General features: G+C 41.2%; 1 protein-coding gene across 1 annotated transcript; it reads right to left on the bottom strand.

The window, feature by feature from the left end:
- Positions 1-696: 696 nt before the first annotated feature.
- Positions 697-14,098, bottom strand: Mzt1 (mitotic spindle organizing protein 1). Its single transcript, XM_034498798.2, has 3 exons — positions 13,910-14,098; positions 8,607-8,752; positions 697-4,126 (listed from the first exon to the last, which is right to left on the bottom strand). Exons 1-3 carry the CDS (start codon positions 13,977-13,979, stop codon positions 4,106-4,108), a joined length of 237 nt encoding a protein of 78 aa, XP_034354689.1. The 5' UTR covers positions 13,980-14,098; the 3' UTR covers positions 697-4,105.
- Positions 14,099-14,268: the final 170 nt, after the last annotated feature.

The following is a 14,268-nucleotide window of genomic DNA, read 5'->3' as shown; positions in this document are numbered from 1 at the left end:
CCACCAGTTATGTTCCTCAAAGAGGTCCAGCGATGACAGTCAATGGTCCAACTCATAAGCTGAGTGTGATATTTTTTCTAACAAAAGATATTCCAAAGAAGAACTTGTGCATGTATTTATTTCATGATGCATATGAGTCTTAGTTTATCTGTGAAGTTTTATTAATATTTGACAGGATATAAAACCCAGGCTATTAAAACTGCCAAAGAATGGATGTTGGCATTCACCCTGGTGCCTTGTAGCTAACATGTTGCTTATATCATTTCCTCCTGAACATACAGAGTGTGACTTATGGAATGTCCTGACATAGAAAAACAGAAGAAAAGTGTTCAATCCATGCTCACCATGCTCAGCCCAATTTCTTTTCTTTAGACAATAAAAACTATATACAATCACATTTGCTTTATTACAGCTTACATATATGCTTCAGATCTTATAGAAATACATGAGTAATCTTTCTAAGTGCCATAGTTATAAAAATCATCCCTGTTCTGGTGATAGGACTTGATAATTTAACCACTCTAGTAAATTAGCTGTATTAGAATAATGTAAGAAAAGACCACTCCCGTTGATTTCCTGGATGTATTATGGTAATAGCACTGTTCCCATCTGCCTTATTTCCTGTATAGGGTATTGTAGGACTCTAAGTATCCAAAACCAAGGGACGCAGTCCCACAGAGAACCCACAGGCAGGACTCGTTGTAATAACATGAGGTTTATTGATACTGGTGCACCAGGACTCTCTTGTATGCAGGCAAAAGAGAATGTTGAATCAGAGTTGAGGCCGTTTATATACCAATATTCACAAGGCTCATAAAGACAGTTTTACCTCTTAATAACTACAAAGGCTGATTTTAACATCCATTCTCAAGCTTAGTTTCCTTCCCAAATCTCTGTCCCTATTTACATCTGTATCTCAGTCTCAATTTACATCTGTATCTTGGTTTACCCAGGTGTTTTATTGCCTCTATCTTGGGTCCTTTGTTCTTTTGAAATGTTATTTCAAGTCCCTGGGATGCACCCCAGGGGCAGCTAACACTTGAATGTAAATTAAAACTCTGAACCTAAGAATCTTTCATGTTGAGACCTAAAATTTCATTTTTACAATTTATTCTCACAGTATCTGTCTAGAATCTATTTACCTGGCTAGCCTGTGAGGAGTGGTACAAGACAAGAACTGCATGAAGTGGGCTAAACAGAAAGCAACAGGATTACATCTGAAGTGGGAAGATAGGACTACCTATCTAGTTTGTATGAAGATAAGAATAGTGCTCTATCTAGTTTGTATTAGTCACAGATAATGAGCCAGGCTGATCATAGCCTGGATGGCTCAGGAGTTGAGCTCAGTAGAATCAGATGCCCTTTCCTAAGAAGTGTCTGATGGGAAACATCCTAGTATGGACTGTTGGCTGTGAGCCACATAAGTGAAACAGGAAAGCTTGACACAAAAACTGAGAGAGGAGACAGGACTTGAGAAATCCCAGACGAGACAGCACTATTGGCCACATACTCTCCCACCTTGGGCTATGTAGGTATCCATGTTAACTGCTAAAAACCTGCTGGCAAGGATGTGGAGAAAGAGGAACACTCCTCCATCGTTGGTGGGATTGCAAGATGGTGCAACCACTCTGGAGATCAGTCTGGCGGTTCCTCAAAAAATTGGATATAGCATTACCTGAGGACCCAGCTATACCACTCCTGCATATACCCCAGAAGATGCTCCAACATATAACAAGGACATATGTTCATAGCAGCCTTATTTATAATAGCCAGAAGCTAGAAAGAACCCAGATGTCCTTCAACAGAGGAATGGATACAAAAAAATGTGGTACATTTATACAATGGAGTATTACTCAGCTATTAAAAATAATGAATTCGAGAAATTCTTAGGCAAATGGATGAAACTAGAAAATATCATCCTAAGGTAACCCAATCATAAAAGAACACACATGGTATTTACTCACTGATAAGTGGATATTAGCCCAGAAGCTTGCAATACCCAAGATACAATTCACAGACCACATGAAGCTCATGAAGAAGGAAGACCAAGTATGGGTGCTTCAGTCCTTCTTAGAAGGAGTAACAAAATACTCAAGGGAGCAAATATGGAGACAAAGTGTGAGACAGAAATTGAAGAAGGGGCCGTCTAGAGATCGGTCCACTTGGGTATCCATCCCATGTGCTGTCACCAAAGGCAGATGCTGATGTGGATGTCAGGAAGTGCATGCTGACAGGAACCTGATATAGCTGTCTTTGTCTCCTTAGAGGTCTGCCAGAGTCTGACATATTCAGAGATGGGTGCTCACAGCTAACCACTGAACAGATCATGGGGTTTCCAATGGAGGAGTGAGAGAGAAGACTAAAGGAGCTGAAAGGGTTGGTGGTCCCATGAGGAGAGCAACAATACCAACCAACCAGAGCTCCCCAGGGTCTAAACCACCAGCCTGGGAGCACATAGGGAAGGAACCAATGCTCCAGCTGTATATGTAGGGGAGGATGGCTTTGTCAGGCATAGGTTCGAGAGGAGATTCTTTGTCCCGTGAAGGCTGGATGCCCAGTGTGGGGGAATTCGAGGGTGGAGAGGTTGGAGTAGGGGGGCATATCCTCATAGAAGCAGGAGGAAGGTGGATAGGATAGGGGGTTCCTGGGAAGGATGGGGAATGAGGAAAGGGGATAACATCTGAAATGTAAATAAAATATCCAATTCAAAAAAAACCCACATATATTCTCAAAGCTTTCCAAACTGATCAAAGTGACAGGTCAATTTTTTTATACTGAAGTCATGCTAATGGTTGTTGCCTTGCCTGGCTAGGTCCACAGCAGCTTTTCCTAAGAGGTGGGCCTGACTGACAACCTAGTGCAAGTTCTGTGTAGAACCCCAGCCTTGAGCCACCTGGAGGACATTAAAGCACTTTTGTGTGTAGGCCAAAGTCTCTCCTTTCCTACCTCTTCTTACTTTCTTAACTTGATTGACAAAACTCTTCCCATTTCTATTAGGTAAAGCAGATGAAAGTAGAGACGATGTTTATCCAAGTGCTTAAATGAAACTGTGCAGAGAGCTCTCCCTGGCCACCCTTCCTCTCGCACAACGTCCTAGCACTAGACTTCCAAAGCAGCTTTCATTTAGCAGCTGTTTGCTCCTTTTACATGATGGTTCTCCGTGTTCAACAAGAACAAAGATCACTGATATTCCCGTTGGGTCCATCAGAGGCAACTGAGAACAATGGGCTCTTTTTATGTGGAAAAGAGACTTAAAATTTATTCATAATCTTTATTTTTTCTCTCAACACATTCTCATCCCCACGGGCCTCTTTCTCTAATTAGCTATGCGAGCCTCGACACTAAAACTCAGCTACATATTAATCTCTCATTTTTATTAGTATGGTGTCTTGGTCTTCACTGTATAAGCACAGCATATGCTTATATTTAAATTCATTTTGTGTGTTTGTGAAAAGGATCCTATAAAATTGGAGCCTGGGAAAACAGGTCTGACTGCATGGGGGGAAATGAGCATGGGCTATGCCACTAAATCACCTTTAACTGCCAAAAAACTGTGTAAAAAAAACTAAATATTCTGTTAAGGAAATGATTAAAGGCCATGTCTTTGATCCTATTTTTGAGATGTGAAACAAGAAAAGCAAAATTCACATATGGCAGCTCAAATCCCATCAACTTGCAGCTCAATGGAATATACAGCCACAGTTTTTATGTTTAAACAATTCAAAATTAAGGTTTATAATGGAAATGTCAACAAGTCATAATTATTATGCATCAACTCTGATATGACCCACTAACTTCCACCAGGCCCAGCAGCTGTTCATACCTGCTAGATGCTGTCGAGAGACTCACAGCTAGCAGAGCTATAAATAAGGAACACATAGAGAAGAGAAGCGACAGCATTAGCAACAAGACGTGATGTAAACACACGTGATAGTTCCCTCTCAAGCCACTTCCCACTGACTTGCTCAGCTGTAGTTTTACAATTCTTTTAAAAAGAAAACATTTTCTACGCAGCATGCTGCATTGTCATTTTATATCTTGACTACGATGGAATTTTCATATTTTCTTGCCAAGATTGACATATCTCATCTGGAATTCTCTGAAGTCAGCTTGTGTTCTCAGCAGCCTAGAACAAGAGAGCAAGATCCATTGTTTAAAAAACCATGGTTAAGACAACCAAGGAGATAAATCTATCAATATTATACCATATTTAACAAATGGCTATCTATTCAACAACACAACTCAGTTTTATTGGAAAAATACAATGATTTTTATTTTTGGTTCTATTATCAAGATGTTTTAAATTTACTGCTAGATTACAAACAGAAAAATTCTTTTATATAATAGAGATCATGTAAAATGTACTACTTCTTTAAGAGTTAACACATAACTTGTTTTCCAAGGTCTTCACTAGTTTGTTTTATTGTAGTGCAAAGACAGAATTAAAAATGAGAAAGACAGCCGGGCGGTGGTGGCGCATGCCTTTAGTCCCAGCACTTGGGAGACAGAGGCAGGCAGATTTCTGAGTTCGAGGCCAGCCTGGTCTACAGAGTGAGTTCCAGGACAGCCAGGGCTACACAGAGAAACCCTGTCTCAAAAAAACAAAAAAAAAAAAAAGAGAGAGAGAGAGAGAAAGACCTATTAAGCTACAAATAAAGAATACTAGCAATAAACAGTGAACATATTTGTAATTTTTCTTCTTTTTCTTTTTGCTAAAAGGTATTTATGGTATTATACTTGAAACTAAAAATAATTTTATTGTAATGAACTCAGAAATAGAGACATCACACTGGGGTCCCAGTCCCAAATACCATATATTTCACTGATACAGTGAGAACATCCTTTCTGAAGCCATGGAACTTCATTTAGTGTTTTATACTTCACTACCAATTATACTGTTATGTACTTATGCAGACACACACTGGGGGTGGGAACAGCATGACAGTGAAAACTAGAAAATGAATGAGCTCTGAATCTTCATGACTTGTGTCCTTCTGCTGCCATTTTGCTCTTCCTCATCACCCAGGATCACCCTTTCTTGGTCTCCTTTCTAAATGGTATACAGTATCCCTTGCAGCCTTTTACACATGTATGTATTATAGGCTAGGATTTGCATGCGTGAGATATGCAGTGTGTTTTTCTTTCCCAGACTGGGTGACCTCATCTCCCAGGTGTGTCTGATTCACAAAAAAAAAAAAAAAAAAAAAAAAAAAAAAAAAAAAAAAAAAAAAAAAAATCTGATATGTATTCTAGAATGACTTGAAAGAATAAGCATCTATTTGCAGTAAGCCCAGCACTTGGGAGGCTAAGCCCAAAAGAGCTGGAGCTTAACCTTGACCTCCATGGGGAAGAAATCCTGCACCAAAAAATCAGAAACAAAACAAAGACTTAATATAATTTCTTAATGCTAATATGAAAATGATCTATTTATTTTTAGAAAAACATACTAGATTTCTAATGTACTTCTATTTCTATTTCCTAGTTAAATTTTTCTGTTTAGCTATTTCAAGAAAATACAATAAAATATTGGGAAAATTATAAATAATGCAAATAAGAAGCCTAAGCTTTTCCTTTACAGGCAACAAAACTGACCTTGCTTTCCTTAGAATCATCACATCACAACCAGTCTGAATTAGTTTTTTTTTCTCCTCCAGACTTACCACACAAGAGTAAGAATAGAGTTTGAAAATTGTTGCCAGGTGTCATGGTTTGAATATGCTTGAGCCAGGGAGTGGCACTGTTTGGGGGTGTGGCCTTGTTGGAGTAGGGTGTCACTGTGGGCATGGGCTTTAAGACCCTCACCCTAGCTGCCTGGAAGTCAGTCTTCCACTAGCAGCCTTCAGATGAAGATGTAGAACTCTCAGCTCTGCTTGCACCATGCTCGCCTAGACTTTGCCATGCTCCAGCCTTGATGATAATGGACTGAACCTCTGAACCTGTAAGCCAGCCCCAAATATATGTTGTCCTATAGAAGACTTGCCTTGGTCATGGTGTCTGTAAAACCCTAACTAAGACACCAGGTCTAGTGGCACTCTAGAGGCAGAGGCAGACTGATCTCTATCAGTTTGAGGCCAGCTAGGGATACATACTGAAATTCTGTCTCAAAACAAACAAACAAACAAAAAAACATTTAAAAAGCTGGCTCACACATTCTTTGTCAGATAATGCAAATTAAAACTCCAGTCTACCACTTAACTATCGGCAGCTGGACTACATTATAATCAGCCTCAGTTTCCTAAAGGGCACATGACTGTTCCTGTATGGCTGGAGGAAGTAACGGCAGCACAGCCTGACCTGTGGTCTCTCTAGTCTCTGGTCTACTTACTTCGAAGTTCTTTTTCATCCTGCTGTGTGAAAGCTATAAACTGAGTTTTTAAAAAGATGACAGAGAAGGCAAGTAAATTTTTTAAAAGGCTAGGCAAAACCCTATGAAATGCACTCACTTTTAGGGTACTCAGAAGTGCAATTTAAGAAAAGAGGTCCCAAACATCCTCCTTAATGAGAAATGGCTGAAATTAAGGCTCCCAGTAATGATCACTGATGAACATGAAGCAAAGGCAAATCACTGTGAGGAGCGGGTGCACTCGAGCTCTGCTTCTTGGCAGTTTGCGCAGTGTGCAGTTTTTCCCTAACTGAGCCACAATGCGCAGACTGGCTGCTATGCAGGATCGGGCTGTTTGAGGTGCACCAATGAGGCATGCCCACATGGCAGGTGCTGATTGGGACAGGCAGGGGTATAAAAAGGATGGCCGTTAAGAGAGATAACAGAAGACCACCTAGAGAGATAGGAGAAAGGGATCCAGAGAGAGGAGAGATCAGAAAGACATCCAGAGAGAGGAGAGGAAAAAGGGCAGAGAGAGGAGAGTAGGATCACCCAGAGAGATACAGAAGACCACCCAGAGAGATAGGAGAAAGGCATCCAGAGAGAGGAGAGGACAAAAGGGCATCCAGAGAAAGAGAGATAAGAAAAGGGCTTCCAAAGAGAGAGAATGGTTAAGGATCCTGAATAAAACTGCATTGAGAAGAACTCCGAGTTGTGTCGTTCCTGTCTGCTGGTCACATAGAGAAGCAACAAATCATGTGCTGCTGCTGGTGAACTATAAACCAAGACCACTACTGTGGGAAAGCTCAGCACTTTAATGATCTATCTTTAAGTTGATAACACACAACCTACAGCCCAGCCATTTATGCCTAGGTACATAGCTAAAACAACCGCACACATATAAGCATAGAGAGATATGAACTACAGTAATGCTAACTAGGGCTCACAGTCGCACAACTCAGCATGTACTACTCATCACAGAAAGAGGAAACTGTTGTAGATTTAGGGAAGGAAAGTTATTTTCACGAAAGGAACACATCACAGTGGCATTCGACATAAATGAACACCATAGACATAACAGGAAAGGAAAGAACCCAGTGGAAACAGGGTAAGATTGCATTTAAATGAAGTGTAAACTTTTTTAAAGTTAAAGTAGTTTTAGACGTGTAGTTCAGTTAGTGAGACTGAATGAATGAGTCTATTGATTGGTCTACACTAACTGCCCAGCAAGCCCCAGAAACCCTATCTCTCTACCCACCCTCCATGCCCCCCTTGCTCTAGGAAACATATTCCTGAACCCAGACTGGATCCTGGGGATCAAAATCATGTTTGCATCTCAAAAGACTTCACTGAGCCATCTTCCCAGCCCTTTCTGTATCTTTAAATCAATATTTCCTCTGTAAGTATATTTTGTCTACCTTTTTTTTTTTAAAGTTTATTTATTTTGTTTCTATGACTACACTGTAGATATCTTCAGACATGGCAGAAAAGGGCATCAGATCTCATTACAGATGGTTGTGAGCCACCATGTGGTTGCTCGGAATTGAACTCAGGTCCTCTGGAAGAGCAGCTTGTGCTCTTAAACGCTGAGCCATCTCTCCAGCCCCATGTCTACCTTTTTGTATTAGTTTGGAAAATCAGAGATTAAAAAGAAGAAAATAAAAAACTCGTGACTTGTTTGGAAAACAACAATGTGAAAAACAATCAACTTACATATTTCATATAGTACCATTTTCTCTGAAGTAATATAAAGGAAGTCATTTTGATGTTGGACAAGTTTAACTGTAATCACTTGGAATTTCAATACTCATGGCTAATGAGATAGTCACCACCAACAGGCTTCTCTCCTGTTGCCTTCATGCGGTGTTCTGTTTATCTGTATTCAAATTTCCCTTATCTAATTATGACACCAATTGCTGGATTAGAAGCCACCCCAATTCAGTATGAGGTCATTGTAATCTCTGACGAATACATAGATTCTATTTTCAAATATGGTTAGATTCACTGGTATCAGGAATTAGAACTTGAACTTAACATCTAGCAGGAGGCACAATTCTAGTCAACATAGAAAAATTCTAAAAACAGTGAGCAATTCCTAAGGAAAAAATATAATGGTTTATCACTAATTTTTGTGGTCTGAACATTTAGCTTCTGGTCTTGAGACTTTCTCCTGATAGCATCAGAAGTTAGCATAATCTAGTTTAACTAAGATTTTTCATATAGCTTCTTAGTTACTTGTAGATATAGTATTTTTATTTATAACAAACTAACATGCAAATCTAACCTTTAGTGCCTCAGTACCCTTGCGAAGCTCCTTAATAACAGATGATAAGGCTTCCGGGTTGATTCCTTGTTCACAAAGTCGTACACAAATAGACAGCGTTTCCATATCTAAACCGGTATTCAAAATTCTTGAAATCTCAAGCAGAACTAAAAAAGATATAGACACAATTTTTAAAAAGCATAAACACCTAAAAATAAAAATGCATGTGGCACTTCTGTTCTTTTTTTTTTAAGGGACTGGACACATTTTATTTTAGTCATATTTATGTATATACATATGCATGCAATAACAATTAGTAAAAAACTAGAGACCATGAATTTGAAGGAGAGGGTACAAGTCTATGGGAGGGTATGGAAGGAAGAGAGAAACATAGTAATCAAATTATAATATGAGGAGTTAAAAAGTTAAAGAATTTGTGGAAGACACTTTGACATGATATCTATAACTTGAAATTCAAGTCTTTTCATTCATACTTTAAAAAAAAAGACTTTTACTAGATTATTTTTTCACATAATATATACTGGTTCCTGTTTCCCCTCCCTCTACTCCTTCTAATTCCTCCCCTCCTTTCTGTGTCTCACTCCCTGTCCATTAGCATTAGAAAACAAACAGGCTTCAAACAAACAGACAGAAGTCAGAGGCATAAGGGGTCAGAGACCCACTCATTTGGATACTCAAAAATCCCACTTAAAAAACAAAACAAACAAACAAAAAACCCCATTAAACTGGAAGCCAGAATGCGCACAGGCCAGGTGCAGATCCATGCAGGCCCTGTGTATGATGCTTCAATCTCTGTGAGTTCACATAGGTTTTGTTCATTTTGATTTAGAGGGCCTTGTTTCATTGGTGTCCTCTTCAGCAGTCCCCTGGGTTCTAAGAAGGATTTGATGGAGATATTGATATCCATTTGGGTCTGAGTCTTCCAAGGCCTGTAACTCTGCATAACATATAGCTGAGGGTCTCTAGTTTTTCTCACTTCCTGCAAGAGGAAGCTTCTGGGATAGTGGCTGAGCAAAGCACTGCTCTGTTAAGGAGTCAGCACCTTAGAAGTCAGAAACCAGCATGTGCTTCTCAGGCTTTTTTTTTTTTTTTTTTTTACATTTATTGACTGACTGATGCATGTGTTTATATGTATGGGTTCCCAAGGCTACAGTGTACAAGCAGAGGTCTGAGAACCACTTACAGTTCACTCATTGCACCATGTAGGTCCTGGGGAACAAATTTAGGTCGTCAGGGTTGCTGGCATAGCACCTTTACCTTATAAACCATCTTGCCAGCCTAGTGACTCAATCTTAAAAATTAAAAACTAAAAACTAAAAATAAATAAATAAATAAAAACTAGCTGCACAACATGCCTTTCCATTGACATGCCAACTTCCTAACCTCTGCACTGCGTCAAGAGTTAAGATGCTCTTAACACTTCCCCCACTGACATAATATTGTGGTAACTGTGATACATCTGTATGTACTAAATTTTATTTCAAAACAAATTCTAAAAGAAATACTCAGCAAAACAGGCATTTAAAGCTTTGGAACCTTTCATAATAATTTGACATAACTGCATCTGTTGGGTTTATTAATAAAAGCTTGTATAATTTAACTTCACTTTTAAACTTTTTATATTTATTTTATGTACATAAGTGTTTTGCCTATAGGCATTATGAGCAATACATGTGACCCTACCTTCATTTTCTCCAGCGCTGCATTTCTTGTTAATCCATTAAAATATCTGTCTTTGACATAAAAAGTAGCATCAGAACGAAGCACTTTCCCAGGAATCCCTTTCCTTACAGGACATACACACAACAGTTACATTAACTTTGTTAAATGATGGCTGTTTCCAACAGTGTGCTTAGAACTCGTGCCAACTGACAACAGATTATCTATTGTATACTTTCCCTTGCATTATACGTCAGACATTATTTCCCATGCAGAGTGAATTTATCATTATTCTCATCCAGCACTGAGAGTTGATTTCTTCCTTCCATAAACATTTAAATATCCAATACCTGTAGTGTAAGTAGAAGAAAAGACCCTTTTGCCAGAAATAAGCCAGTTACAATATAAATTATTGGACGATATACCCTTTTATCACTAAACTGCAATTGCTACCTTTACTATATATGTTATCTGAGATCAATATAGCATATTTGTGTCATATCTGTATCATTAATTACTAATTTTATACTACACAGAGTAGGTTAAATATTCTTTTACCACTTTCATGTATATAAGCCTTTTTAATCTCAAGGTGAGGTCAGACATTTTCATGAATTTCTAAAACAAATTTATTGGGATTCCTGTTTTGGTTGCAAAAAAGCATGGATTATTTTGGGAAAAACAGACAAGTTAAAAATATTTAGTCACTCACTAATTTAACTCTAAGTACTGAAAACTGTAGTATTCATGTGAACATCCAACCTTTCCTACTTTTCATGTCTCAAAGTTCAGTGTGAGTCTTAAAAATATATTTTCCATGTCAGTATTGAAAGTTTTTGATTATGGAATACAGTAATTAATGCCTGTGTTTTTTCTGTTAATGGCTTGAATTTTTCTCATCATAACTCATATTTTCCTGTTTTATATAGCCAGTGAGTATAAGCCAGATACTGTACATTTTACTTTGTTGGTAAAGGACTGATTCTTTCAGGTCTAACTCTTCAAATCAGTTAGGCAGAGCCAAAGCACCTTAGTCAACAGCTGATGACTCCTCCCACTGTTCACAAACTACTTTCCACCCTGGCTGGTAGAATGGTAGAATGGTATGGTCCTCCAGCCCTATGGGAGCAAGGTGTTGTGTTCCTCTACTACTGTGGGTGTTTTGTGCCCCCTCCCACCTGCGTCTCTGGGTGGTAAACGTGTTAACTAAGGCTCTTTGCACTAGCTACTGATCTTCAGGATTGCTCGAACCCAGTTTGCTCTGTTCCGTTATGTTCTTGGTCTTTCTTGCTTTCTTTCTCTCCTTTCATCTCCTCCTTTTCTGTCCTCTGTCCCCCTTCTCTGCCCTCATGGCTCTGCTTCCATCTGTGGGCCTGTCTATATGTTCAGTACCCCTTCTCCAGGCCCTTACTGTTCTCCCTTCCCCCAAATAAACCCCATTACACCAGATCTGTTGCATGGTGTGACTTCTGGGGCAGGGGGACACCTTGGCATGGGCCCACCAGGTATCCTGCCGCCATTATATTTCATAACTATTACTTATAATGACTTTCTCTTTTTCACCTACCTAAGGTACTTTGTGACATTTGGATGAAGACTCTTCTCAGATGGGAAGCTCCTCTTGTTCACAAGCTCTTTGATCCCCCCTCAATCTGACCCCAAGCTTTCTGGAGAAAGGTTTATAGAAGCATCTTAGCTCAACACACAGATGTTTCTCCATCTGACAGAGCAACATGCTTCCTCAAAATCCTCCAACCCCACTGAGGTTCCCCTCTGCTCCTTTCTTACAGGGAAAACCTCTTTTTCATCAATGGAGACTTCCTTGTCTTGGTTTTGAGTGTATATGGCTGAGGAAAATCAGATTCTTCCCAAAGCATATGCAAACAAATGACATCTAGAGATTGAAAAGAAAACTTTATAGGTGAGTCCCACTAACCTAGTGAACCACTGACAGCAAAAGCTTAAGTCACTGTTTTGAGTCCCACTAACCTAGTGAACCACTGACAGCAAAAGCTTAAGTCACTGTTTTGAGTCCCACTAACCTAGTGAACCACTGACAGCAAAAGCTTAAGTCACTGTTAGGAGTCTGAAACAAGCAAAATGATGAGACATATGTTTGAGCTTGAGGAAAATTGCTATCAAGGGAAGAGCCAGGACCCAAACTTTGAAAATTTCTTGTAGGTTCCCATACAAGGACTGATATGCACTAAAACCTCACACATACTCTCCCTGCATTAAAAACAAAGGCAAACACACTTGGTCTTCACTTTTAGAGGTTTTTATATTCTGTCCTTTTTACTTTACAGCAGGTTCTAAGGTCGGGATGCAAAGCCTTAGCTCACAAAGCCGGCCCACCCAACTTACCCAGTTAACCTCTTCGACACTACTCACAACACACTCTGGTGCACCCAGCACTCCGTGGACATGCCAGAGGCAGACAGAGGTCACTCTAGGCTACACAACACAACCCCAAACCCACAATGGTATCCCTGTATACAGAAATTTACTTTACAAAACAATAAGCCGTGGAACATCTAATATGGAAAAAAAAAAAAAAAACAGGCTGGAGACAGAAAAGGAGCAATGTAGCAAACACCAATTAAGCAAAGAAATCAAATGTAAAGGCTTCTAACAGTTTCATTCTTTAAAAACCGAAAGCAGTGACCAGTACAGGACATTCCAAGATTCCAACAGAAGGGGCAAGATAAGAAGGCGGGCATTTAGTCAAGAAACCACGGGGCAGTACGGTGACAATTACATAAGGTTATCTTTTGAGAAAGATGCTGTGGGGGTAACCCCTGGAAACCATCAAAGCCACTGCCAAAACATATATAGCACCACATGTAGATGGAAACGAGTAAAATGCAGACAAAGAAAGATGCTTGCAAACGGGATGGTAGCTAATGCAAAAGAAAAAAACAAAACTGATCACTTGACACACACTTTACCTGGTTGTCTTATTTTAAATACCCACAATATCCCACGAGCTACAACTTTATTTTTACAAAACAAAAACAAAAACAAAAACAAAACAAAACAAAAAAACAAAACAAAAACTACGGTTAGTAGTTATTTTGGAAAGGTTGGGTTCAAGAGGTACGAAGCTGCAGAACCATAGCAGAGAGAAGGCAACCCCGAGACTTAATTTTGTACCTGTGGGTGCGCTCTACCCATTCGACAGCGGGCGCGGACACACCCACAACAGCGGTCACCCGTGTCGCCCCGTCTAAGGAGTGGGAGATGGTGACGGGAGGACGTGCTCAAACACTGGAAACAAACAGCTTTTTACTGAAACGCCGGGGCGGTGACCGAAGGTCCACGACCCCTTTCGCCCGGGACTTCAGTCGCAGGCTTCTCCGGTGCCACAAGCTCGCGCCAGACACCGGGCAGGTCGCGTGGACCCAGGCTGGGCGCGCAGGCAGCGGACGCAAGGCCAGAACGGCCCGCGCGCGCCCAACTACGCCGCAGCGGAAGACCGGCGCTCTGGGGCCGCCAGCTTCGAGGTCGCGGCGGGTCCCTTCCCCGTCCCCTCGTAGGACACCGCTGAGGTCGACGCGGGGACCGCGGGGCCCTGCACGACGCCCCCACCGGGGCTCGGCGCCGGGAACCACAGACCGGGTAAAACAAGCGCGACGCGCACTCACCGTCCATGGTCTCCCTCACGGCGTTCAGGTTGGCCGAGGCCGCCGCGCCCGCGCCGCTACCGCTCGCCATGGTGTGGAGGAGTCCCCGACCGGTGGGCGAAGGCCTGACCCGGAACTGGAGCGCCCGCCGCTCGGCCCGGCAATCCCGCCGCGCGGCCGCGCTCACGCCGCCCAGGCCCCGCCCCCGCCGCCCAGGCCCCGCCCCCTCGCGCAGAGCGCGGACGCCAGACCGCGTTGATTTGAATTTGGAGCCTCGTTCCCTTGCGCGGAACGTAGAGCGAGGAGTTAGCGTTCGAATTCACCCCACCGCCTCGACACCATTGGCTGGTTCGCGGACGGCGGTGAGACGCGATTGGCCG

This window comes from Arvicanthis niloticus, chromosome 3, assembly GCF_011762505.2.
Source record: "Arvicanthis niloticus isolate mArvNil1 chromosome 3, mArvNil1.pat.X, whole genome shotgun sequence".
Lineage (NCBI taxonomy): Eukaryota > Metazoa > Chordata > Mammalia > Rodentia > Muridae > Arvicanthis > Arvicanthis niloticus.
Note: the sequence above shows the minus strand (reverse complement) of the source record. Positions and strands in the feature narration are given on the sequence as shown.

Coding starts and splice junctions, on each gene's coding strand:
- Mzt1 (XM_034498798.2), bottom strand. CDS start 13,979: ATGGCGAGCGGTAGCGGCGCGGGCGCGGCGGCCTCGGCCAACCTGAAC. Junction 8,753..13,909: donor CGTGAGGGAGACCATGGACG/GTGAGTGCGCGT, acceptor TATCTTTTTTAG/TTCTGCTTGAGATTTCAAGA. Junction 4,127..8,606: donor AGGGTACTGAGGCACTAAAG/GTTAGATTTGCA, acceptor CTCTTGTTCTAG/GCTGCTGAGAACACAAGCTG.